The sequence below is a fragment of the Thalassophryne amazonica genome, chromosome 15 (genome assembly GCF_902500255.1).
Source record: "Thalassophryne amazonica chromosome 15, fThaAma1.1, whole genome shotgun sequence".
NCBI lineage: Eukaryota > Metazoa > Chordata > Actinopteri > Batrachoidiformes > Batrachoididae > Thalassophryne > Thalassophryne amazonica.
Genome location: NC_047117.1, coordinates 91,800,110 through 91,828,079, shown reverse-complemented (window position 1 = coordinate 91,828,079; position 27,970 = coordinate 91,800,110). Strand labels below are relative to the sequence as shown.

Sequence of the window (27,970 nt, the reverse complement as noted above, 5' to 3'; positions counted from 1 at the left end):
GGATTTTTTTTTTTTTTATCTTCGATTTAGGAAATTTAGTAAATCAAGCAGCCATGTTGCATTACTGCCACCTACAGTATTGGATGGCGATGCAGTAGATAATAAATGTAAATAAAATGAAATTGAAATAATAATAACAATAATAATCATTAACATCATCGCTCCTTTTTAGTATTTCTCTTAACATTTTAAAAATTATGCAAAAAAAAAAATCACCAACCATACTTGATTTGTTTCATATTCTTCATATTCTTCATTCACATACTTCATTTAAGGATCATTCACTTTTAACAAAATGAAGAAGAAGAAAAAAAACACTCTGCTTGAGCAAAAGCCTTTTTTTACTTCCAACAAAAACATTTTACAGAAGTAATTACACGCTTTACAGCTGTATTTTTTTTTTTAAAAAGCCTGTGCCTCGGGCACTTGGAAGAAATAAAAACAAACAAATGATGTCACCACCTTCATACCAAACTTTGACCTAAAAGTACATTTGCATTCATTGTTTACACTCTTATGTCTCAGTCATAAAGCAAAGCCACACCGTGTTCAAGAAAAACTGATTATATTTATAAAATTATGATTGTAGTATGATTGTAAGGTATTTCAGATCCTGAGTTAGTGTGCATTACACAGAATAATATGAACACATGACTGTTCAGCAATAAAAAAAAGAATACAAACTCAGTGACATCAGTGGTCAGACTCTGATTAAATGACAGACTTGGATTGTTTTATTACACTCCAGGGGGTTTTTTTAATCCACCACCAGGAATTCAGAAGAAGATGAACAGGAGTTGCAGTAATGATGCATCTTCTCCAAATTTAGCAACACACAGGGACATCTGAAAGAAAATAAAGCAGATCCATGATTTAAATCCACCACAGTTAGTGAGTTTGAACCTCAGCATGCACTTGTCTCCATCTCTTCCCACGTCGAAATGACTTGATGTGTCTGACGGGCTTTCACCAGTTTGGTTCTGAACATCCTTTTCCTTCAAGTCTGTCCATCCACCTCCATCCATTCTTATCACTCTCATCACGTCCAAACTGATGTTTTGGCTCTAGCTTGGGGGGGGACTAGGCATTCTTCTACTAGAGGAGTGGGGTGAACACCGCCTCACCCCCCCAGTGGAAAGTTTTAAAAACCTACAGCTAAATACTGACTCCGTTCATTAATGCACAATTTTTATTTTAAAAAATGGGAAATCTTCTAATTCTGCACACAGCAGGATTCATCAAACAGACTTTGTTTATGCAACACCCACCCACCCCAAGATCTGCCAGTCTTTTCTGGTTCCCCTGATTCTCTCCTTCTTTTTTGTCCATCTTTGTACATTTAAACATTCATCTCAGTATTCTCATTCCTCTTCCTGCACTCCCTTCACTGCCTGTGTCTCAGCTGCATACATCATTGCTGGTCTGATAAAGCTGACCTTTAGCCTTTGCCTTGATTTTTGGGTTACACAACAGTTCTGATACCTTCTTGCGGTCGGAACTTCTCTCTGTGGCTTATTTATTTCTGAAGACCCTTCAGCTCCCACTGAGATTTAGATTTCATCAGTCGCTTCAATACTGCCCCCTGCAGCTGACTTCTTCATTTACCCCAAAACATTGTGTCATCTTCTGATTAATCATCTGTCTTCTATTTTCTTCTCTATTGACTTCCTTCCTTTTGGTCATGCAAATCAGGTCATTTGCAAAAAAAACCCAAAAAAAAACAAAACATGATCTGTCACAGTGTCATCATGGATGGAATTCCCCAAAACTGACAAGAAATAGGCTCTGTTGCATTAGAACGTTCTTCTTTACCTCAGAACCATCATGCTTCAGCCTTACTGCTTTTGCTGCTGTTTCCATGTTTCTTATGACTGTCAATCACGTCCGTCTTCACCTGTCCCAGACTTTGCAGCAAGCATATAGCATCAAATCCTTCATCACCAGCCTCTTGCAGCAGTTCAAGCACCTATTAATAAGATATATTGATTACTTTCCTGAGAAACTGTCACTGCATACAGTGATGAGCCAGTATTTTTCTCTTATCAGTTCAGTAATATTATTATTATTATTATTATTATTATTATTATTATTATGCCAAATCACAACACAGGTTGTCTCAGTTTGCTTCACAAGAGCAGGGTTCAGTTGGGCGAGCATCCATTCTGGCAACTACAACAATATATAACATCAACAGAAAGTGATAAAAAACAACAACAACAATAAAATTCAATAAAATATAATTCAAGCAATTAAAACAAGTGGTAAAAGTGCAAATCAGAACCATTAAATCAGTGTCACTGATAAGAAACAAAAAAAAAAAACAGATCTAGTTTCAATCTAGTTTTAAATGAGTCCACAGAATCAGACTGACAAACTGTTCCATAGAAAAGGTACCCAATAAGAAAAGGCCTGTGACTAGTTGACTTCTTCTTCACCCTCGGTAGACACAACAAACCCAGATCCCGAATAATAATAATAATAATAATAATAATAATAATAATAATAATAATGACGATGATGAAATACTGAAAACAATACAACCGCAGCACCCAGGTGTTAAAAAATGTTTGATTTGTCTAAACAGCTTTGAAGCTTGAATTTCCCAAAGTGTACAGACAAAACTTTAAAGAGGCAGAATTCAGCCTTTCAGAATCTGAATCTTTGCACCTTCAAAGAGTCAACCTTTGCATCTTTGCCTGTTATGTTTAACACATGTCAATCAATCAATCAATCAATTTTTTTATATAGCGCCAAATCACAACAAACAGTTGCCCCAAGGTGCTTTATTTTGTATTGCAAGGCCATACAATAATTATGTAAAACCCCAACGGTCAAAACGACCCCCTGTGAGCAAGCACTTGGCTACAGTGGGAAGGAAAAACTCCCTTTTAACAGGAAGAAACCTCCAGCAGAACCAGGCTCAGGGAGGGGCAGTCTTCTGCTGGGACTGGTTGGGACTGAAGGAGAGAATCAGGAAAAAGACATGCTGTGGAGGGGAGCAGAGATCGATCACTAATGATTAAATGCAGAGTGGTGCATACAGAGCAAAAAGAGAAAGAAACAGTGCATCATGGGAACCCCCCAGCAGTCTACGTCTATAGCAGCATAACTAAGGGATGGTTCAGGGTCACCTGATCCAGCCCTAACTATAAACTTTAGCAAAAAGGAAAGTTTTAAGCCTAATCTTAAAAGTAGAGAGGGTGTCTGTCTCCCTGATCTGAATTGGGAGCTGGTTCCACAGGAGAGGAGCCTGAAAGCTGAAGGCTCTGCCTCCCATTCTACTCTTACAAACCCTAGGAACTACAAGTAAGCCTGCAGTCTGAGAGCGAAGCGCTCTATTGGGGTGATATGGTACTACGAGGTCCCTAAGATAAGATGGGACCTGATTATTCAAAACCTTATAAGTAAGAAGAAGAATTTTGAATTCTATTCTAGAATTAACAGGAAGCCAATGAAGAGAGGCCAATATGGGTGAGATATGCTCTCTCCTTCTAGTCCCCGTCAGTACTCTAGCTGCAGCATTTTGAATTAACTGAAGGCTAATTTTTCTAATTTTAGAGATATTGCGTAAATGCAAAAAAGCAGTCCTACATATTTGTTTAATATGCGCTTTGAATGACATATCCTGATCAAAAATGACTCCAAGATTTCTCACAGTATTACTAGAGGTCAGGGTAATGCCATCCAGAGTAAGGATCTGGTTAGACACCATGTTTCTAAGATTTGTGGGGCCAAGTACAATAACTTCAGTTTTATCTGAGTTTAAAAGCAGGAAATTAGAGGTCATCCATGTCTTTATGTCTGTAAGACAATCCTGCAGTTTAGCTAATTGGTGTGTGTCCTCTGGCTTCATGGATAGATAAAGCTGGGTATCATCTGCGTAACAATGAAAATTTAAGCAATACCGTCTAATAATACTGCCTAAGGGAAGCATGTATAAAGTGAATAAAATTGGTCCTAGCACAGAACCTTGTGGAACTCCATAATTAACCTTAGTCTGTGAAGAAGATTCCACATTTACATGAACAAATTGTAATCTATTAGACAAATATGATTCAAACCACCGCAGCGCAGTGCCTTTAATACCTATGGCATGCTCTAATCTCTGTAATAAAATTGTATGGTCAACAGTATCAAAAGCAGCACTGAGGTCTAACAGAACAAGCACAGAGATGAGTCCACTGTCCGAGGCCATAAGAAGATCATTTGTAACCTTCACTAATGCTGTTCTATACTATGATGAATTCTAAAACCTGACTGAAACTCTTCAAATAGACCATTCCTCTGCAGATGATCAGTTAGCTGTTTTACAACTACCCTTTCAAGAATTTTTGAGAGAAAAGGAAGGTTGGAGATTGGCCTATAATTAGCTAAGATAGCTGGGTCAAGTGATGGCTTTTTAAGTAATGGTTTAATTACTGCCACCTTAAAAGCCTGTGGTACATAGCCAACTAACAAAGATAGATTGATCATATTTAAGATCGAAGCATTAAATAATGGTAGGGCTTCCTTGAGCAGCCTGGTAGGAATGGGGTCTAATAAACATGTTGATGGTTTGGATGAAGTAACTAATGAAAATAACTCAGACAGAACAATCGGAGAGAAAGAGTCTAACCAAATACCGGCATCACTGAAAGCAGCCAAAGATAACGATACGTCTTTGGGATGGTTATGAGTAATTTTTTCTCTAATAGTTAAAATTTTGTTAGCAAAGAAAGTCATGAAGTCATTACTAGTTAAAGTTAATGGAATACTCAGCTCAATAGAGCTCTGACTCTTTGTCAGCCTGGCTACAGTGCTGAAAAGAAACCTGGGGTTGTTCTTATTTTCTTCAATTAGTGATGAGTAGAAAGATGTCCTAGCTTTACGGAGGGCTTTTTTATAGAGCAACAGACTCTTTTTCCAGGCTAAGTGAAGATCTTCTAAATTAGTGAGACGCCATTTCCTCTCCAACTTACGGGTTATCTGCTTTAAGCTACGAGTTTGTGAGTTATACCACGGAGTCAGGCACTTCTGATTTAAAGCTCTCTTTTTTAGAGGAGCTACAGCATCCAAAGTTGTCTTCAATGAGGATGTAAAACTATTGACGAGATACTCTATCTCACTTACAGAGTTTAGGTAGCTACTCTGCACTGTGTTGGTATATGGCATTAGAGAACATAAAGAAGGAATCATATCCTTAAACCTAGTTACAGCGCTTTCTGAAAGACTTCTAGTGTAATGAAACTTATTCCCCACTGCTGGGTAGTTTGTGTGGTTTGACCTACCTGTAGGCATTTAAATGATTTGATTTCACTCAGGTTCTCTTCCAGAAACAGCAGATAGATGCTGAGGTCATTGTAGACCGGCGTGACCACACCCAGGCTGCCAAAGCCTGGCAGCATCTCATATGGACGAAGAAAGCTCGAACTTTGCCGCGCTGGTCCAACGGCGGCGTACACCACCAGTGGAGCAAGGAGCACATACATCACCAGGTTGATGTAGCTGAGCAGCCTGAAGATGCCCACCGTCACGAGCTTACACTGGACCGCCGACGGCACCGTGCTGTCATTCTTCAGCAGTCCTGTCCTCAAGTCACACGGAAACTCATCGGTGACTGAGACCAGCTGGATGTAGTAACCCAAGTAGAGGCAGGCCAGCAGCAGCGTCAGGAGAGTCAGGATGCGACACGCCAGGTACTTGACCACCAGGCCGTGAGAGAAGCGTTTGGTCTTCAGATACTGCTCCACCAAAGGGAATTTAAAGCATTCCTCAGACAGGCCCACAGCACTGCTGCCAAAAGACATAAACTTAGTATTAATTCATGAAACACCTTAAATATAACAACAAACCGTTATTAAGTGTTTCTGTGAAGGACACACCACGGAGATGAACTTCCGTTTGTAGTTTGTTTCTGATCTCCATGTTATGTTTCTGATATTTTTCTCTGTGTGTTCTTACTATTATTCCCTATGTTATCTGGTTAATTCCCTCCTATGGTAAATTACTTTGACAATTTCTCTGGATTCATGTGTCCCTGCACGTCTGCATTTGATCATTTGGCTGCCTTTATAACCGTCATTAGAGGGTTACCTTGTAGTGAGATTATCTAAGTTCATACTGCTCTCTCACACTATGTTCCCAGTGTTTTTGTCTCTTTCTCTCTCTGACACACCTTTGCTACCATGACCAGTTTCATGAGTTTTATGTGCCATCTTGGATTGGTTTGTCTAGCAGGGGGTGGTGACCAAGTGGCTAGTGTGCTTGGTCTTAGTGCAGAAGGCTTCCAGTTCAAACCCCACTCCTGCCACATTTCTCCATGTCATGCAGAGTTGCATAAGTTGCATAAAAAATATTGTGCCAAATTGACATGCAGCTCCACCTTGGATCTATTGTGGTGACCCAGAGGAAAAAAAAAGCAAGGGAGCAGCTGAAGGGACATAAATGGTAAATGGACTGCATTTATATAGCGTTTTTCCATCTGCATAAGTTGCTCAAAGCGCTTTACAATTATGCCTCACATTCACACAAACACACTCACATCGATGTCAGGGTGCTGCCATGCAAGTAGCTCACTACACACTGGTACCAACTTGGGGATTAAGGACCTTGCCCAAGGGCCCTTAGTGATTTTCTGGTCAGGCTGGGGTTTGAACCGAGGATCTTCTGGTCTCAAGCCCAACACTTAACCTGCTCTCCTGATATACTGGTTAAGCGTAAAATGGACTTACTTTTACTTGGATTTGTTTGTCTGGTAGGATTCATCTTTGCAAACTGACCTACTGCTTGTATTTTATTTTGTATTTTGGATAACCCGTCTGATTGCTCCGTCAAAAGGACTGTTTCCTGTTGGACTGATCACCCGCGTGCCTGACTGCTGCCTGTTAAACAACAAGCCTGTTTGCCTGCTGCGGTAACTGTGCTAATGAGAGTTGTAGTTCTCTGCGCAGGGGTCCTCTGTGCACACAGGCTGTTAAACTGCAGCTGTAAGAATAACTCTGTGATCGGCTCAGTGAGATGTAATGAAGCAGGTTTCACCTTTGGGTGTCCTCTGGTGCTTCCTTGTTTTCTATGGTTGCCAGATTCTTGGCCAGTTTGATTGCACGGTTATAAAAGCGATCCAGCTCCTCCATGATGAAGCTGAGGTCAGATGAGAGGTGTGGCGCTGCTGTGAATCGCCAGAACAGGGTGGGAGTGTACATCAGGATGGCCAGGAAGAGCAAAATGTACGGAAAGAACTGAAGGAAAACACACAACAGTGACAAATCTAAGACAGTTTTTATTACTTTCATCCAATTGAGAGGGAATGAAGCAGATAATTAGTTCATTCAGAATTATCAACTCTTACACTGAAAAAAGTGAAACTTTGAACGAACTTTAAGGAAAACCTTTGATTTACTACACCTAAACTTATTCATTTTTTTTCTTAAAGTATATTAATAATATGGTCAAAAATTTTAATTATATGAGCAAAGCAGCGCACAGCGGCGCAAAGCTCACTCATGGTACAGGGCGTCCTAAACAGGAAGTGCCAAAATTGAAATTCACAGTAAAACAGGAAATGTTCAAATATCAAACACTTCCTGGATTGACAGACAAGATCCCATGGAATCTCGCAGGAACTCAGTGGCAAGCTCACACTCAACAGGAAGTGCCGAATTCTCAGTCACAGTGAAACAGGAAATGCTCAAATGTCAAACACTTCGTGGTATGGGTGAAGCTAGAGCGGAGGCCGGGGTTTTACTGGACTCCCCCGAAATCTGATTGGACACAGATGATTGACATGTCACGGCACCACATGTTTGGTTGAAAGACCTGCATTTTGAAATCAGTGAGTCACACTGACTGCTAGGTTCCTCCTGTCCAGTAGTTTGTGCTGTGTACCACAAAAAGTTCTAATCCACCTTAGTAGAAGAAGAAAAATGTTTGCTTCAGATTTGAACTGAACATGTCGTTTGAACTATGGACTTCTAATCATACCAAACTTATATTGGTGAGTAAATGACTGTATTTTATGTCAGAAATGAGGTCCAGGTTGTTAATAGCTAAAAGCAGCATTTCTCTGTTAATTTGAGTTGCCTTATGTACACATGTTTAAGCTAACAGAGAGCAGCTGGTTCATGCTCTGTTTATTAGTGCAGCAGATAACTGAAACAATCATTCAAATGGTGATACAAACATCAAATTCAGCACAAATACAGCTGGAGCAAAATTAATGGAGCAGCTTTAACTTTTGACCCCTGTACAAACTGAAACTGACCTTGGTATTTCACACATTTTAATTAGTTTATTCCATTTCAAATACATTTTTCTAAAATTATCTTATTTAACTCAAACTGAAAGCAAATCTCTACAATTTGATATAAATTAATTAAAAATATAAAATCCAGCTTCCTGATGAAGTGTTGTGTGGGCCGCCAGAAGAGGAGGAGGTACTGCTGGCCCACCACCACCAGAGGGCACCCTGCCTGGAGTGCGGGCTCCAGGCACCAGAGGGCGCTGCCGCCTAACAGGAGTAGCCGGGGTGACAGCTGACACTCATCACCTATGACAGCTGTCACCACTCATCTGATCAGCATCAGTATATCAGCAAGACGTCATCTCCACCTCTTTGCCGAGATATCGCTCTACCAATGGAGGTAACGTACTCAGCCAATTGTGTTATCGTCTTGACAGTAATACTTTGTTGCTTGTGTGTAGGACAGCTGGAGACTGTATTGGACTTTATTGGATAAGTACTCACATTCCTACACTACAGTATTTTTCTGACGAGAGGTGGAGGTGGTGTTTCCACCCTACGTGCTGCTGGGTGCAGACGCACCCACATCTGACTGTTTCTGTTCCTCGCAGCAGTACCGGATCCGACGAGCGGAGGCAGTGGCCACCTGGGAGTTCGGGATCTTGGCGGCTCCAGTATTCCCGGGGTTCGGTGGCGGAGGAAATCCGGTGGTTCCGGTTCGACTTGGACAGACGTCTCCTATCTTCGAGCCTGCCCACACGACACCGTTGGAATTCGGCTTATTCTTGACATTGTAATCGGTTGTGTTTGTTGTGCGTGTTTCACAGTAAAGCATGTTATTTGATCTCCTCACCCAAATAGAGGAGAAACCGCTTCAGCGTGCTGCTGTCAATGAGACAGGGGCGCCGGAGCGCAGCTGCCTATGCAGTCGACTTCCGCATCGCGGCTGCGAGGTCCGGCTGGAATAGCACTGCCCTCCGCGCGCCTTCGTAACGGACTGTCATTGGTTTCTAAAGAGCACCTGGTGGCTAAGGACGAACCGCGGGATTTAGATGGGCTTATTGATCTCGTCATACGATTAGACAATCGGTTAGAAGAACGCCGTCGGGAACGAGACGAAGGGCGTGGCGGGCACGCGCCGTCCCTATCCCTTCCGGTTACGACCGCGTTCCGCCCTCCCCCACGCTCCACGGCCCCTGCGCTCCGTGTGGTTACAGCTCCCCCTGCTGACGAAGCTATGGACACGAGCAGGGCCACATTTTAGGGCACCAGATACACAGAGGAGGCTGGCCCGCGGAGCGGTGTTTTGTTTGTGGCTCGATGGAGCATCAGGTAAGAGACTGCCCCGAGCGGTTAAACACCAACGCCCGCTCCTAGAAACTGGGCTAGGGGTGGGCCGAGACATTCACGTGGGACACACCCACATTGCCACACGACTCCCAGTTACAATCCTTTATGAGGATTCAACCCTGAAGGCCCCAGCACTGGTGGACACGGGCTCTGAAGGAATCTGTTAGACAGCAGATGGGCCAGGGAGATAGGGCTCCCTCTGGTGGCGCTTACCTCGCCTGTGCAAGGTGCGAGCACTAGATGGCTCCCTACTCCCTCCAATCACGCATAAGACACCACCTGTACTCTGGTGGTGTCAGGAAATCACCGGGAGGAGATCGAGTTTTTTGTGGACTCCTGCTACCTCCCGTGGTGATTTTAGGGTTCCCCTGGAGTTTAAAACACAATCCCCGGATCGATTGGCCGTCCGGGGTAGTGGTTCAGTGGAGCGAGACCTGCCATCGGGTATGTTTAGGTTCCTCGGTTCCTCCGGTTCCCAGGCTAAGGAGGAGGTCAGAGTCCCGCCCAATCTAGGGACGGTGCCGGTGGAGTACCACGACCTTGTAGATGTGTTCAGTAAGGATCTGGCGCTCACCCTTCCCCCCCACCGTCCGTACGATTGTGCCATTGATTTGGTTCCAGGCGTTGAGTTCCCGTCCAGCAGCTGTACAACCTCTCACGACCTGAGCGCGAATCAATGGAGACCTACATCCGGGACTCTTTAGCCACCCGGTTGATCCGGAATTCCACCTCCCCGATGGGTGCAGGTTTCTTTTTTGTGGGTAAAAAAGACGGCGGACTTCGTCCATGCATTGATTATAGGGACTGAACGAAATCACGGTTCGTAATCGATACCGTTGCCCCTGTTGGATTTCAGTGTTCACGCCCCTGCATGGAGCCCGAATATCACTAGCTAGATCTTAGGAATGCGTATCACCTGGTTCGGATCCGGAAGGGAGACGAGTGGAAGACGGCATTTAACACCCCCTTAGGTCACTTTGAGTACCTGGTCATGCCGTTCGGCCTCACAAACGCCCCCGCGACGTTCCAAGCTTGGTTAATGATGTCTTGCGGGACTTCCTGCACCGATTCGTCTTCGTATATCTAGACAATATACTCATCTTTTCTCCGGATCCTGAGACCCATGTCCGGCATGTACGTCAGGTCCTGCAGCGGTTGTTGGAGAACCGGCTGTTTGTGAAGGGCGAGAAGTGTGAGTTTCACCGCACTTCTTTGTCCTTCCTGGGGTTATCATCTCCCCCAACTCCGTCACTCCTGATCCGGCCAAGATTGCGGCGGTGAGAGACTGGCCCCAACCCACTAGCCGTAGGAAGCTGCAACAGTTCCTCGGCTTTGCTAATTTTTACAGGAGGTTCATTAAGGGCTACAGTCAGGTAGTTAGCCCCCTGACAGCCCTGACCTCACCAAAAGTCCCCTTCACCTGGTCGGATCGTTGTGATGCGCGTTCAGGAGTTGAAATGGCGCTTCTCGTCTGCACCCGTTCTGGTGCAGCCCGATCCTAGTCGCCAGTTAGTGGTTGAAGTGGACGCCTCGGACTCAGGGATAGGAGCTGTGCTTTCCCAGAGCGGGAAGACCGATAAGGTCCTTCACCCGTGTGCCTATTTTTCCCGCAGGTTGACCCCGGCCGAACGGAATTATGACGTCGGCAATCGAGAACTCTTTGCGGTGAATAAGAGGCTCTTGAAGAGTGGAGACATCTGTTGGAGGGAACGTCCGTGCCATTCACGGTTTTCACTGACCACCGGACCTGGAGTATATCAGGACCGCCAAGCGGGCTGAACCCCAGGCAAGCCCGCTGGTCACTGTTCTTCGGCCATTTTGACTTCCGGATCACCTACCGTCCCGGGACCAAAACCAGAGATCGGATGCCTTGTCCCGGGTACATGAAGATGAAGTCAAAAACGGAGTTGTCGGATCCACCGGAACCATCATCCCGAAGTCCACTATCGTGGCCACCCTCACCTGGGACGTAGAGAGAACCGTCCGGGAGGCCCTGGCACGAAGCCCGGACCCCGGAACTGGACCGAAGAACAAGCTCTACGTCCCACCAGAAGCTAGGGCTGCAGTCCTGGACTTCTGTCACGGCTTATAAGCTCTCTGTCATCCAGGGGGTGCGAAGAACCGTGGCATTGTCCGGCAGCGGCTTCTGGTGGGCGTCCCTAGAGGCCGACGTACGGGATTATATCCAGGCCTTGCACCACCTGCGCCAGGGGCAGGCTGACCATCGCAGGGCTTCGGGACTCTGCTCCAGCCGCTGCCCGTGCCCCATCGCACTGTCCACATCGGCCTGGATTTTGTCACGGGCCTCCCGCCGTCCAGGCGCAACACCATCCAATTCTCACAATAGTGGACCGATTCTCCAAGGCGGCCCACTTCGCTGGCCCTCCCGAAGCTCCCGACGGCCCAGGAGGACCCAGCGGATCCTCTGGTTCACCACGTCGTACTGCTGCATGGGATCCCAACAAGAATCGTCTCCGATCGTGGTCCCCAGTTTCCTCGCACGTCTTGGATGGAGCTTCTGCCAGGAACCTGGGGGACACTGTGAGTCTCTCATCCGGGTATCATCCCCAGACCACGGGCAAGCAGAACGGGCAATCAGGAGATGGAGCAGGCCCTGCGTTGCGTGACAGCCCGCGCACCCGGCGGCCTGGAGTACCCATCTGGCCTGGATCAAGTATGCCCATAACAGCCAGGTGTCTTCAGCCACCGGCCTCTCCCCTTCGAGGTATGTCTGGTGGTACCAACCTCCTTGTTTCGGTGGTTGAGGGAGAGGTCGGTGTGCCCTCGGTCCAGGCCCACCTAGCGAAGTGCCGTTGGGTGTGGCGTGCCGCCCGTTCTGCCTTGCTGAGGCCCGGATGAGGATGAAGGCACCATGCAGGACCGTCAGCGGACCCCGGCCCCTACGTACCGGCCAGGGCAGGCAGTGTGGTTGTCCACAAGGACATACCCTCAAGTGGACTCCCTAAACTGCAGGAAGGGTATATCGGTCCATTCAAAATCATCAAGGTCATCAGTCCAGCCGCAGTGAGGCTTCAGCTGTCCGGCCTCACTGCGGATCCATCCCTTCTTTCACGTGTCCCGGATCAAGCCCATCACACCTCACCCCTCTTGACTTAGCCGGTCCGGCACCACCGCCTGCCACGGTCATCGATTGGCGAGCCTGCTTGGACTGTGCGCGGCTCTTAGACGTCCGTAGGATGGGCCGGGGCTTCCAGTATTTGGTGGACTGGGAGGGGTATGGACCTGAAAGAATGCTCCTGGGTGAAGACTGGAGCTTCATCCTGGACCTGGCCCCCCTGGCCGATTTCTACCGTCTGCCCCCCGGACAAGCCTGGTCGGGCGCCAGAGGCGCCCGGTTGAGGAGGGGTCCTGTTGTGTGGGCCGCCAGAAGAAGGAGGGTACTGCTGGCCACCACCACCAGAGGCACCCTGCCTGGAGTGCGGGCTCCAGGCACCAGAGGGCGCTGCCGCCTAACAGGAGTAGCCGGGGGTGACAGCTGACACTCATCACCTATGACAGCTGTCACCACTCATCTGATCAGCATCAGTATCAGCAAGACGTCATCTCACCCTCTTTGCCGAGATATCGCTCTACCAAGGAGGTAACGTACTCAGCCAATTGTGTTATCGTCTTGACAATAATACTTTGTTGCCTTGTGTGTAGGACAGCTGGAGACTGTATTGGACTTTATTGGATAAGTACTCACATTCCTACACTACAGTATTTTTCTGACGAGAGGTGGAGGTGGTGTTTCCACCCTACGTGCTGCTGGGTGCAGACGCACCCCACATCTGACTGTTTCTGTTCCTCGCCAGCAGTACCGGATCCGACGAGCGGAGGCAGTGGCCACCTGGGAGTTCGGGACTTGGCGGCTCCAGTATTCCCGGGGTTCGGGGCGGAGGAAATCCGGTTGGTTCCCGGTTCGACTTGGACAGCGTCTCCTATCTTCGAGCCTGCCCACACGACACCGTTGGAATTCGGCTTATTCTTTGACATTGTAATCGTTGTGTGTTTGTGTGCGTGTTTCACAGTAAAGCATTGTTATTTGACTTCCTCACCCAAATAGAGGAGAAACCGCTTCAGCCGTGCTGCTGTCAATGAGACAGGGGCGCCGGAGAGCGCAGCTGCCTATGCAGTCGACTTCCGCATCGCGGCTGCGAGGTCCGGCTGGAATAGCACTGCCCTCCGCGCCGCCTTCGTAAACGGACTGTCATTGGTTCTAAAGGAGCACCTGGTGGCTAAGGACGAACCGCGGGATTTAGATGGGCTTATTGATCTCGTCATACGATTAGACAATCGGTTAGAAGAACGCCGTCGGGAACGAGACGAAGGGCGTGGCGGGCACGCGCCGTCCCTCTCCCTTCCGGTTCCGACCGCGTTCCGCCCTACCCCCCGCTCCACGGCCCCCTGCGCTCCGTGTGGTTACAGCTCCCCCTGCTGACGAAGCTATGGCACGAGCAGGGCCACATTTAGGGCACCAGATACACAGAGGAGGCTGGCCCGCGGAGCGTGTTTTGTTTGTGGCTCGATGGAGCATCAGGTAAGAGACTGCCCGAGCGGTTAAAACACCAACGCCCGCTCCTAGAAACTGGGCTAGGGGTGGGCCGAGACATTCACGTGGACACACCCACATTGCCACACGACTCCCAGTACAATCCTTATGAGGATTCAACCTGAAGGCCCCAGCACTGGTGGACACGGGCTCTGAAGGGAATCTGTTAGACAGCAGAGGGCCAGGGAGATAGGGCTCCCTCTGGGTGGCGCTTACCTCGCCTGTGCAGGTGCGAGCACTAGATGGCTCCCTGCTCCCTCCAATCACGCATAAGACACCACCTGTAACTCTGGGGTGTCAGGAAATCACCGGAGGAGATCGAGTTTTTTGTGACTCCTGCTACCTCCCGTGTGATTTTAGGGTTCCCCTGGATGTTAAAACACAATCCCCGGATCGATTGGCCGTCCGGGGTAGTGGTTCAGTGGAGCGAGACCTGCCATCGGGTATGTTTAGGTTCCTCGGTTCCTCCCGGTTCCCAGGCTAAGGAGGAGGTCAGAGTCCCGCCCAATCTAGGGACGGGCCGGTGGAGTACCACGACCTTGTAGATGTGTTCAGTAAGGATCTGGCGCTCACACCTTCCCCCCCACCGTCCGTACGATTGTGCCATTGATTTGGTTCCAGGCGTTGAGTTACCGTCCAGCAGGCTGTACAACCTCTCACGACCTGAGCGCGAATCAATGGAGACTACAGTCCTGGACTCTTTAGCCACCCGGTTGATCCGGAATTCCACCTCCCCGATGGGTGCAGGTTTCTTTTTTGTGGGTAAAAAAGACGGAGGACTTCGTCCTGCATTGATTATAGGGGACTGACGAAAACATCACGGTTCGTAATCGATACCGTTTGCCATGTTGGATTCAGTGTTCACGCCCCTGCATGGAGCCGAATATTCACTAAGCTAGATCTTAGGAATGCGTATCACCTGGTCGAGCGGAAGGGAGACAGAGTGGAAGACGGCATTTAACACCCCCTAGGTCACTTGAGTACCTGGTCATGCCGTTCGGCCTCACAAACGCCCCCCGCGACGTTCCAAGCTTTGGTTAATGATGTCTTGCGGGACTTCCTGCACCGATTCGTCTTCGTATATCTAGACAATATACTCATCTTTTCTCCGGATCCTGAGACCCATGTCCGGCATGTACGTCAGGTCCTGCAGCGGTTGTTGGAGAACCGGCTGTGTTTGTGAAGGGCGAGAAGTGGGAGTTTCACCGCACTTCTTTGTCCTTCCTGGGGTTTATCATCTCCCCCAACTCCGTCGCTCCTGATCCGGCCAAGATTGCGGCGGTGAGAGACTGGCCCCAACCCACTAGCCGTAGGAAGCTGCAACAGTTCCTCGGCTTTGCTAATTTTTACAGGAGGTTCATTAAGGGCTTACAGTCAGGTAGTTAGCCCCCTGACAGCCTGACCTCACAAAAGTCCCCTTCACCTGGTCGGATCGTTGCGATGCCGCGTTCAAGGAGTTGAAATGGCGCTTCTCGTCTGCAACCCCGTTCTGGTGCAGCCCGATCCTAGTCGCCAGTTAGTGGTTGAAGTGGACGCCTCGGACTCAGGGATAGGAGCTGTGCTTCCCAGAGCGGGAAGACCGAATAAGGTCCTTCACCAGTGTGCCTATTTTTCCCGCAGGTTGACCCCGGCCGAACGGAATTATGACGTCGGCAATCGAGAACTCTTTGCGGTGAAAGAGGCTCTTGAAGAGTGGAGACATCTGTTGGAGGGAACGTCCGTGCCATTCACGGTTTTCACTGACCACCGGAACCTGGAGTATATCAGGACCGCCAAGCGGCTGAACCCCAGGCAAGCCGATGGTCAGTGTTCTTCGGCCGTTTTGACTTCCGGATCACCTACCGTCCCGGGACCAAAAACCAGAGATCGGATGCCTTGTCCCGGGTACATGAAGATGAAGTCAAAACGGAGTTGTCGGATCCACCGGAACCCATCATCCCGACGTCCACTATCGTGGCCACCCTCACCTGGGACGTAGAGAACCGTCGGGAGGCCCTGGCACGAAGCCCGGACCCGGAACTGGACCGAAGAACAAGCTCTACGTCCCACCAGAAGCTAGGGCTGCAGTCCTGGACTTCTGTCACGGCTCTAAGCTCTCCTGTCATCCAGGGGTGCGAAGAACCGTGGCAGTTGTCCGGCAGCGCTTCTGGTGGGCGTCCCTAGAGGCCGACGTCCGGGATTATATCCAGGCCTGCACCACCTGCGCCAGGGGCAAGGCTGACCATCGCAGGGCTTCGGGACTGCTCCAGCCGCTGCCCGTGCCCATCGCCCCTGGTCCCACATCGGCCTGGATTTTGTCACGGGCCTCCGCCGTCCCAGGGCAACACCACCATTCTCACAATAGTGGACCGATTCTCCAAGGCGGCCCACTTCGTGGCCCTCCCGAAGCTCCCGACGGCCCAGGAGACAGCGGACCTCCTGGTTCACCACGTCGTCCGGCTGCATGGGATCCCAACAGACATCGTCTCCGATCGTGGTCCCCAGTTCTCCTCGCACGTCTGGAGGAGCTTCTGCCGGGAACTGGGGGCCACGGTGAGTCTCTCATCCGGGTATCATCCCCAGACCAACGGGCAAGCAGAACGGGCCAATCAGGAGATGGAGCAGGCCCTGCGTTGCGTGACAGCCGTGCACCCGGCGGCCTGGAGTACCCATCTGGCCTGGATCAAGTATGCCCATAACAGCCAGGTGTCTTCAGCCACCGGCCTCTCCCCTTTCGAGGTATGTCGGGGTACCAACCTCCTTTGTTTCCGGTGGTTGAGGGAGAGGTCGGTGTGCCCTCGGTCCAGGCCCACTACGGAAGTGCCGTGGGTGTGGCATGCCGCCCGTTCTGCCTTGCTGAGGGCCCGGATGAGGATGAAGGCCCATGCAGACCGTCGGCGGACCCCGGCCCTACGTACCGGCCAGGGCAGGCAGTGTGGTTGTCCACCAAGGACCCTTCAAGTGGACTCCCCTAAACTGCAGGACGGGTATATCGGTCCATTCAAAATCATCAAGGTCATCAGTCCAGCCGCAGTGAGGCTTCAGCTTCCGGCCTCACTGCGGATCCATCCCGTTCTTCACGTGTCCCGGATCAAGCCCATCAACCTCACCCCTCTGTACTCCCGGTCCGGCACCACCGCCTGCCCGGATCATCGATGGCGAGCCGGCTTGGACTGTGCGCCGGCTTTAGACGTCCGTAGGATGGGCCGGGGCTTCCAGTATTTGGTGGACTGGGAGGGGTATGGACCTGAAGAATGCTCCTGGGTGAAGAGGAGCTTCATCCTGGACCTGGCCCTCCTGGCCGATTTCTACCGTCGCCACCCGGACAAGCCTGGTCGGGCGCAGGAGGCGCCCGTTGAGGGGGGGGTCCTGTTGTGTGGGCCGCCAGAAGAGGAGGTACTGCTGGCCCACCACCACCAGAGGGCACCCTGCCTGGAGTGCGGGCTCCAGGCACCAGAGGGCGCCGCCTAACAGGAGTAGCCGGGTGACAGCTGACACTCATCACCTATGACAGCTGTCACCACTCATCTGATCAGCATCAGTATATCAGCAAGACGTCATCTCCACCTCTTTGCCGAGATATCGCTCTACCAAGGAGGTAACGTACTCAGCCAATTGTGTTATCGTCTTGACAGTAATACTTTGTTGCTTGTGTGTAGGACAGCTGGAGACTGTATTGGACTTTATTGGATAAGTACTCACATTCCTACACTACAGTATTTTTCTGACGAAGGTGGAGGTGGTGTTTCACCCTACGTGCTGCTGGGTGCAGACCACCCACATCTGACTGTTTCTGTTCCTCGCCAGCAGTACCGGATCCGACGAGCGAGGCAGTGGCCACCTGGGAGTTCGGGACTTGGCGGCTCCAGTATTCCCGGGGTTCGGTGGCGGAGGAAATCCGGTGGTTCCGGTTCGACTTGGACAGACTCCTATCTTCGAGCCTGCCCACACGACACCGTTGGAATTCGGCTTATTATTTGACATTGTATCGGTTGTGTTTGTTGTGCGTGTTTCAAACAGTAAAGCATTGTTATTGACTTCCTCCATTGTCCGTTCATTTGCGCCCCCTGTTGTGGGTCCGTGTTCCTACACTTTCCCAACAGAAGTGGTGTAGAGGAGGATTTCTTTAAAAGAAGACCTGAAAGTTCAGCTACAATTTGTCAAAGTACATTTGAGATGAAAGCGAGATTTGATGTTTGGTGAAAGAAACTTTTGTATTTCTTTATAATTGATGTCCAAGACATATTCACTGACTTGGAAATGTTCATGTTTCCATCCCCTGACTTGTCTGAAGAAAACTGGCAATAAAACTGATTATTATTTACAGGTTTTATCAAGTTTTAGAGATTTGCTTTCAGTTTGAGTTTGAGGAAGATCATTTTAGGAATTTTTATTTATTTTTATTTATTTTGTTTCTTGTATTTAAAATCGCATAAACAAATTAAAATGTGTGAAATTCCAAGTGTTCCAATACTTTTGGAGGGCACAGTATCCTAACCTTATGATGAGTGCAAAATGAGTTGGTATATTACTGTTTCTTAAGAATGTTTAATTTTCACTGTTGCTGCACTTTGTGTCAAATCATAGTCATATCGTATATCATATTGATGACAATTCAGTAAGGTATATCTTCTATTATACATTCCAATCTAAGGTGGAACTCTACTAGTGTTTACTAAGGTACACATAAATATCTTTAAAGAGAGAGAGAGAGAGAGAGAGAGTAGAGCCACTTGGGTGCCTGGTCTTGAGAACCAGGGATGGTAGGTTGAATAGCTTTTTTATCCATGGGAACTCTCTACCCACCTAAGTGGCTCAAGAATATGGACAGCATGTATATAAGTGACATTTACATGACAATTTATATGACAATATTGAAATACGATAATATGGCCATATTGTGCATTGTGCAATTTACATCTACATTTAAAAAAATGCTTAAAGTGGCAGGAGGTTAAGAGGGCCGTAATTAGGGGGGTCAGCTGAAAAGCAAAAAAAAGGAAAATTGTTGGGGAAAGTGTAGTGACACGGACCCACAACAGGGGGCGCAAATGAACGGTCAATAGATGAGCCAAAAGGTAAAATTTAATGTTGTGAATGTGCACAGCGACTATACAGACAATCTCAGAATATGATAGCAGTCAATACACAAAGGTGACGTGTGGGCAGGCTCGAGGAGAGAAGACGTCTGTCCAGAGAAGAGCGGAACCACACGATTTCCGCCGCCACTGAACCTGGTGAATACTGGACGCCAAGTCCGAATTCCCAGGTGATCACCGTCCCCGACTGTCGGATCTGGTACTGCTGGTGAGGAGCACAAACAGTGAGATGTGGGTGTGTGCACACCAGTAACAAAACAGTCAGAAGGTAGAAAGTCACATCCACCTCTAATCACACACTCGTGCAGCTCCTGTAACCACTTATCTGGTTGGTGTTGTGTGGGCCGCTGAAGAGGAGGTACTGCTGGCCCAGCACCACAAGATGGCGCCCTGCTTGAAGTGCGGGCTTCAAGCACGAGAGGGCGTTGGCTTTGCTGGAGGTGACAGCTGTCATTAATCAACACAAGCTGTCACCCATCACCACTACAAAGACCGGACTGCAACTCCACCTCCTCGCCAAGAAATCAACTACCATTCAGGTAATTTCTCTGCTGACTGACCTTTGTGTGTAATAACCTGAACTTCTGTGCAGCCGTTTTCCTGGAGAGTGGTCCTTATCTGGGGATTGGCGTTTGGTTGTGACAGCGACGGCTTAGCCTCACACCCCAACTCGAAATGGTTGACCAGGAGCTGCACGAGTGTGTGTGATTGGAGGTGGAGGTTTTCCCTCCTTTACTTAATACAGACTGTGGGATTACTGAGTGTGCGAACTCACACTCATCTGGACTGTCTCTGTTCTCTGCCAGCAGTACCGGGTCTGACTGCTGAAGACAGCGGCCACCTGGGGCGCAGGGCTTGGCGGCTCCGGTGTTCTTCAGCTCCATTGGTGTTGGAAGCTGTGTGGGGATCCAGCTCTTCTCTCTCCAGGCGTCTTCTATCATCGAGCCTGCCCACACGTCACCTGGTGTATGATTGACAGTCCACCATATTGTTATTGTCTGTACGTTGTTGTGCGATTCACAACATTAAATTGTTACTTTTTGGCTTATCCATTGTCCGTTCGTTAACGCCCCCTGTTGTGGGTCCGTGTCATAACACTTTCACAACAGGATTTCTCGGCCAGCGTCATGGATCCCGAGGGGCGTCAACCATCGCTTGAACAGCCAATGGGAGAGCGAGGTGCACAGGCAGGAGGCGTGGTGGGTGAGCTGCAACACATCTTAACCGCCTTTGCCGCTCGGTTGGACTTAGTTACCGAGCAGAGCAGTGTTCTCAATCGCAGGATAGAGGCTCTCACCGCCCAGGTGGAAGCGCATGATCAGGGCGCTGCTGCAGCACCTCCTCCTGCTGACCGTGTGCCAGAAACAGACATTCTGCTGGTCGTTCAACGACCCCCCCACCTTCCCCTGAAGCATACATAAGCCCTCCGGAGCCGTATGGAGGCTGTGTGGAGACGTGCGCGGACTTCTTGATGCAGTGCTCGCTTGTCTTTTCACAGCGTCCCGTCATGTACGCGTCAGACGCCAGCCGGGTGGCTTACGTTATAAACTTGCTTCGAGGAGATGCACGCGCCTGGGCTACGGAACTTTGGGAGCAGAATTCACGGCTTCTAACGGTTTATACTGAGTTTGTGAGGGAGTTCCGACAGGTGTTCGACCACCCTCATAGAGGCGAGACCGCTTCAAGTGTGCTGCTGTCGATAAGACAGGGGTGTCGGAGCGCAGCAAAGTATGCAGTCGACGTCCGCATCGCGGCAGCGCGAGCCGGCTGGAATGCTGTTGCGCTCCGCGCCGCCTTTGTAAACGGACTGTCTCTGGTCCTCAAGGAGCACCTGGTGGCGAAGGACGAGCCGCGGGATTTAGATGGGCTTATCGACCTGGTTATACGGTTAGACAACCGATTAACAGAACACCGACGGGAGCGAGATGAAGGGCGTGGTCAGGCACAAGCCGTCCCTCTTCCTCCCGGGTCTGAAAGGGAGCCGACTTCCCCACGCTCCACTGCCAGGGCTCTCCACGAGCTCCCAACGAGCAGGGCCAAAAAACGATCAGATCAGAGACAAAGGAGGCTGATCCGTGGAGAGTGTTTTCTCTGTAGCTCAACTGAGCACACACAGAGAGAATGCCCTAAACGATCAAAACAGCAGCACTCGTCCTTAGAGACTGGGCTAAGGGTGGGTCACAATACCCACGCAGGGAGACCCCGTAAATCTGCACGAATCCCAGTCACGATCCTGAGTGAGGATTTAACCCTTCACGCCCAGCACTGGTGGACACGGGGTCGGAGGGAAATCTGCTGGATAGCAGATGGGCAAAGGAGGTTGGGCTCCCTCTAGTGGCCTTACCGTCACCATTGTCGGTGCGGGCACTAGATGGCACCCTTCTTCCACTAATCACACACCAGACTCAGCCAGTGACATTGGTGGTGTCTGGGAATCACAGGGAGGAGATTGTGTTTTATGTAACACCTTCTACCTCCCGAGTGATATTGGGTTTTCCATGGATGTTAAACACATCCCCGGATTGATTGGCTGTCTGGGGTTGTGGTTCAGTGGAGCGAAACCTGCCACCGGGAGTGTTTAGGATCCTCGGTTCCACCCGGTGTGACAGCTAAGGAGGAGGTTTTAGTCCCCCCCAATCTGGCGGCGGGGCCAGCCGAGTACCACGACCTTGCTGACTCTTCAGCAAGGATCTGGCACTCACGCTTCCCCCGCACCGTCCGTACGATTGTGCCATTGATTTGATACCGGGCGCTGAGTACGTCCAGCAGGCTGTACAACCTCTCACGTCCGGAACGCGAATCAATGGAGAGCTACATCCGGGACTCGTTAGCTGCCGGGTTGATCCGGAACTCCACCTCCCCGATGGGTGCTGCTTTTTTTTTGTGGGCAAGAAGGACGGCGGACTCCGTCCATGCATTGATTACAGAGGGCTGAACGAGATCACGGTTCGTAACCGATACCCGTTACCTCTGTTGGATTCAGTGTTCACCCTGCATGGAGCCCAAATTTTCACGAAATTGGATCTTAGGAATGCTTATCACCTGGTTCGGATCCGGGAGGGAGACGAGTGGAAGACGGCATTTAACACCCCGTTAGGTCACTTTGAGTACCTGGTCATGCCGTTCGGCCTCACCAATGCGCCCGCGACGTTCCAAGCATTGGTTAATGACGTCTTGCGGGACTTCCTGCATCGGTTTGTCTTCATATATCTAGACGATATACTCATTTTTTCTCCGGATCCTGAGACCCATGTTAAGCATGTACGTCAGGTCCTACAGCGGTTGTTGGAGAACCGGCTGTTTGTGAAGGGTGAGAAGTGTGAGTTCCACCGCTCTTCTTTGTCCTTCTTGGGGTTCATCATCTCCTCCAACTCCGTCGCCCCTGATCCGGCCAAGGTTGCGGGTGAGAGATTGGCCCCAACCAACGAACCGTAGGAAACTACAACAGTTCCTCGGTTTTGCAAATTTCTACCGGAGGTTCATCAAGGGTTACAGTCAGGTAGTTAGCCCCCTGACAGCCCTGACCTCCACAAAAGTCCCCTTCACCTGGTCGGATCGGTGCGAAGCCGCGTTTAGGGAGTTGAAACGCCGGTTCTCAACTGCACCAGTTCTGGTGCAGCCCGATCCCAAGCGCCAGTTTATTGTTGAAGTGGATGCCTCTGACTCAGGGATAGGAGCCGTGCTATCCCAGAGCGGGGAGTCCGACAAGGTTCTCCATCCATGTGCCTACTTTTCCCGCAGGTTGACCCCAGCTGAACGGAACTATGACATTGGCAATCGGGAACTTCTTGCGGTGAAGGAGGCTCTTGAAGAGTGGAGACACCTGTTGGAGGGAGCGTCGGTACCATTTACAGTTTTCATGGACCATCGGAACCTGGAGTACATCCGGACCGCGAAGCGTCTGAACCCCAGGCAAGCCCGCTGGTCGCTGTTCTTCGGGCGTTTTGACTTCCGGATCACCTACCGCCCCGGGACAAAGAACCAACGATCTGATGCCCTGTCCCGGGTGCACGAAGAGGAGGTCAAGACCGAGCTGTCAGACCCCCCTGACACCATCATCCCCGAGTCCACTGTCATGGCCGCCCTTACCTGGGACATGGAGAAGACCGTCCGGGAGGCCCTGACACGGAGCCCGGACCCGGGGACCGGTCCGAAGAACAAACTGTACGTCCCACCAGAGGCCAGGGCTGCGGTCCTTGACTTCTGTCACGGTTCCAAGCTCTCCTGTCACCCAGGGGTGCGAAGAACCGTGGCAGTGGTCCGGCAGCGCTTCTGGTGGGCGTCTATGGAAGCCGACGTCCGGGAGTATGTCCAGGCCTGCACCACCTGCGCCAGGGGCAAAGCTGACCATCACAAGGCCCAAGGCCTCCTCAGCCTCTGCCAGTGCCTCGTCGCCCCTGGTCTCATATCGGCCTGGACTTTGTCACGGGCCTCCCGCCGTCCCAGGGAAACACCACCATCCTAACGATAGTGGACCGGTTTTCCAAGGCGGCCCACTTCGTGGCCCTCCCAAAGCTCCCGACGGCCCAGGAGACTGCAGACCTCCTGGTCCACCACGTTGTGCGTCTGCATGGGATTCCATCAGACATTGTCTCGGATCGTGGTCCTCAGTTCTCCTCCCAGGTCTGGCGGAGTTTCTGTAGGGAACTGGGGGCCACCGTCAGTCTCTCGTCTGGGTACTACCCCCAGACGAACGGGCAGGCAGAGCGGACAAACCAGGAACTGGAGCAGGCCCTCCGTTGTGTGACCTCCGCGCACCCGACGGCCTGGAGTGACCATCTGGCCTGGATCGAGTACGCTCATAATAGCCAAGTCTCGTCTGCCACCGGCCCTCCCCATTTGAAGTGTGTTTGGGGTACCAGCCCCCATTGTTCCCGCTAGTGGAGGGAGGGTCGGGGTGCCCTCGGTCCAGGCCCATCTGAGAAGGTGCCGTCGGGTGTGGCGTACCGCCCGCTCTGCCCTGCTCAATGCCCGGACGAGGGCCAAGAACCATGCAGACCGGCGTGCCCCGGCCCTGCGTACCAGCCTGGGCAGGAGGTTTGGCTTTCTACAAAGGACATTCCCCTGCAAGTGGAATCCCAAAAGTTGAAGGACAGATACATCGGACCTTTCCCTATCCTCAAGGTCCTCAGTCCAGCCGCAGTGAAGCTGAAGCTGCCAGCTTCACTGCGGATCCACCGGTTTTCCATGTGTCCCACATCAAACCTCACCACGTGTCACCCCTCTGTGCCCCCGGACCGGCGCCGCCTCCTGCCCGGATCATCGACGGGGAGCCGGCTTGGACCGTGCGCCGGCTCCTGGACGTCCGTCGGAAGGGCCGGGGGTTCCAGTATTTGGTGGACTGGGAGGGGTATGGACCCGAAGAACGCTCCTGGGTGAAGAGGACCTTCATCCTGGACCCGGCCCTCCTGGCCGACTTCTACCTGCGGCACCGGACAAGCCTGGTCGGGCGCCAGGAGGCGCCCGTTGAGGGGGGGGTCCTGTTGTGTGGGCCGCTGAAGAGGAGGTACTGCTGGCCCACCACCACAAGATGGCGCCCTGCTTGAAGTGCGGGCTTCAAGCACGAGAGGGCGTCGGCTTTGCTGGAGGTGACAGCTGTCATTAATCAACACAAGCTGTCACCCATCACCACCACTACAAAGACCGGACTGCAACTCCACCTCCTCGCCGAGAAATCAACTACCATTCAGGTAATTTCTCTGCTGACTGACACTTTGTGTGTAATAACCTGAACTTCTGTTGCAGCCGTTTTCCTGGAGTGTGTCCTTATCTGAGGGATTGGCGTTTGGTGTGACAGCGACGGCTTCGCCTCACACCCCAACCAGATAAGTGGTTGACCAGGAGCTGCACGAGTGTGTGTGATTGGAGGTGGAGGTTTTCCCTCCTTTACTTAATACAGACTGTGGGATTACTGAGTGTGCGAACTCACACTCATCTGGACTCTCTGTTCTCTGCCAGCAGTACCGGGTCTGACCGCTGAAGACAGCGGCCACCTGGGGCGCAGGGCTTGGCGGCTCCGGTGTTCTTCAGCTCCGTTGGTGTTGGAAGTTGTGTGGGGATCCAGCTCTTCTCTCTCCAGGCGTCTTCTATCGTCGAGCCTGCCCACACGTCACCTGGTGTATGATTGACAGTCCACCATATTGTTATTGTCTGTACGTTGTTGGGCGATTCACAACATTAAATTGTTACTTTTTGGCTTATCCATTGTCCGTTCGTTAACGCCCCCTGTTGTGGGTCCGTGTCACGACACTTTCACAACATGGAGTGTGAAGCGAAGCCGTCGCTGATCACACCAAACGCCAATCCAGCAGATAAGGAAACACTTACAGGAAAACAGCTGCAAAGAAGTTCAGACTATTAGTCAGTGTTTTCAGTTTAGCAGAGAATTACCTTCACAGGTAGATGATATCTCGGCAATGAGGTGGAGATGACGTCGGGTTTTATGGAGTAGTATGATGAAGTGTAGATGGGTGACAGCTGTCATGAGATAATGAGTGACAGCTGTCACCCCCGGCTGTGTCCGTGGCGGCAGCGCCCTCTCGTGCCTGAAGCCCGCACTTCAGGCAGGGCGCCCTCTGGTGGTGGGCCAGCAGTACCTCCTCTTCTGGCGGCCAACACAACAAAAATGTTTAAAAAGGTGGGGAGTATGGGGCAGAGCCCTTCCAGAAGCTGAAAGGCAAAATAAGGAAAATGCTTAAAAAGGGGGGGTCTGGGGGGGCAGACTCCCCACCAGAAACTGAAAGGTTTTAGTCATGCTCCCAAGAACCATTCTACTGAAAAAAGTCTGAAGGACCTAAAGGACATGGTTAGATAAGGAGGAGCTTTTCGGGCATGTGAGAGGCAAATAAAGAAAAATGCTTAAAAAGGGGGGGGTGAAGCTGAAAGGTTTTTGCCATGATAATGCTCCCCTGAAGCATTTACTCAAATAAAGTCTGAAGGACCTAAATGACATGGTGAGATGCTGACGAGCTTCGCTCATTCATGTCCACAGCATATGCATATTAAATTTGATAGAATGTAATAAATTTAAAAGAAACAGTTTAAAGTTGTTGTTTTTTTAAGTTGGTCCATGTTTCACCTTTTTCAGTGTGCATAATAGTTTAAATATACACAGCAACTTGTGTTCTATCTTAAAAATAAATTAAGTAATAAATAATTTCTCACAATTTGTAGAAAATGATCTGGACCAATTGAATCATACAGTTCTATGCTGGAAGGCTTCCTTTCATCTGTGTCATCAAGTTTCACACAAGGTGAGAGATATATTTTTTCTCCTCATAATGAGAAACCTCATTTTAATAATAAAAACATTTTTCACAGAACACAGGGAAAAGTTAACTTGCGAGGAAAAAAGAAACATAAAAATAATTATAATTTTGTGTTAAATTGTAAGAGCCAGGACAATTCAAACTAGATTTTAACACTGTGAGATAGGTATTATATTACTTAACATGTTTTTACAAAATCTGATGTAAGGTAAACTCTAACATGGAAGAGAAATTATTAAATTTTGAGACAGATGTGGAAAAAATCTCAACACAGACCTTATCTTGTGGCACCGAGAAGCACCTTAAATGCCTATTATTTTATTAATTATTATTATAATACAACTTGAGTACATACAATAATATTGTAAATACTTTATAATTTCTCTGTGTATTTGTTGTATGAATTGGCTGACCAGTCCCATAGGCACATACTCGGACACATACGGTACTTTCAGGCGGAACCTGTGGGTTCTCATTGCCTGTGAGTGTTCATTTTGTACCTTGTGCATCCACAGTTGTGTAGACTGAGCTTGTACTGGCCCAGCAGAATGAGTCCACATAAGCTCCTTGTCTCATGGAGAAGTTAATGGGAGCAAAACAGCTGATCTGAGTGCCTGGAAGAAGAATGCAAAGAATCTGGGAATTTGGTGATTCACCGAAATGAAACAAACAGGACAACACACATCAGTCTTCTATCTTATGCACTCATTACTGAAACTGTTGTTCTGTTGTTTTCAGCATGTTTCCAAATCTCTCTCCTTTGGTTTTATGCGTCTCCACACAAGCAGATGGGCTATTTTCAGATTTTAAAAAAATATCACAGTATTTTGGCTTGTTGGACTATAGAGGCCCACTTAACCACTCCCCAGAACTTTAGAGGAGATCAGTGAATTCATCTTGGATCTGTGTGTCCATCAACAAGACAGAGGGTCTTGTCTGATCATCCTCCATCTCTGTGCCACAAGCTGTTCTCAGACTCAAGCTGCAATGTTTTAGTCGTCTTCTTCTTCTTCTTTTTCTTTTTCTTTCGGCTGCTCCCATTAGGGGTTGCCACAGCAGATCAATCGTTTCCATCTCACCCTGTCCTCTGTGTCTTCCTCTGTCTCACAAACCACCTGCATGTCCTCCCTCAGCACATCCACAAACCTCCTCTTTGTCCTCCCTCTTTCCTCCTGCCTGGTGGCTCCATGCTCAGCATCCTTCTCCCTATATACCCTGGGTCCATCTTCTGCTCATGTCCAAACCATCTCAGTCTCACCTCTCTGACTTTGTCTCCAAACCGTCCCACCTGAGCTGTCCCTCTGATATGTTCATTCCTAATCCTGTTCATTCTCACCACTCCCAAAGAGAATCTCAACATCTTCAGCTCCGCCTCCTGTCTTTTGTTAGTGCCACGTCTCTAAGCTGTCCAACATAGCTGGTCTCACTACTGTCTTGTAAATTTCCCCTTCACTCTGCTGATATTCTTCGGTCACAAATCACTCCTGCCACCTTTCTCCACCCT

General features: G+C 49.8%; 1 protein-coding gene across 1 annotated transcript; it reads right to left on the bottom strand.

The window, feature by feature from the left end:
- Positions 1-364: 364 nt before the first annotated feature.
- On the bottom strand, positions 365-27,147 carry LOC117526681 (pannexin-1-like; the record flags this gene model as incomplete). The annotated part of the gene is given in 6 exon segments (XM_034188733.1): positions 365-845; positions 1,813-1,966; positions 5,268-5,772; positions 7,018-7,217; positions 26,967-27,003; positions 27,005-27,147. Coding segments are annotated over 5 exon segments (1,029 nt in total), but the record flags the coding sequence as incomplete, so codon positions are not given.
- Between the last annotated feature and the right edge of the window lie 823 nt (positions 27,148-27,970).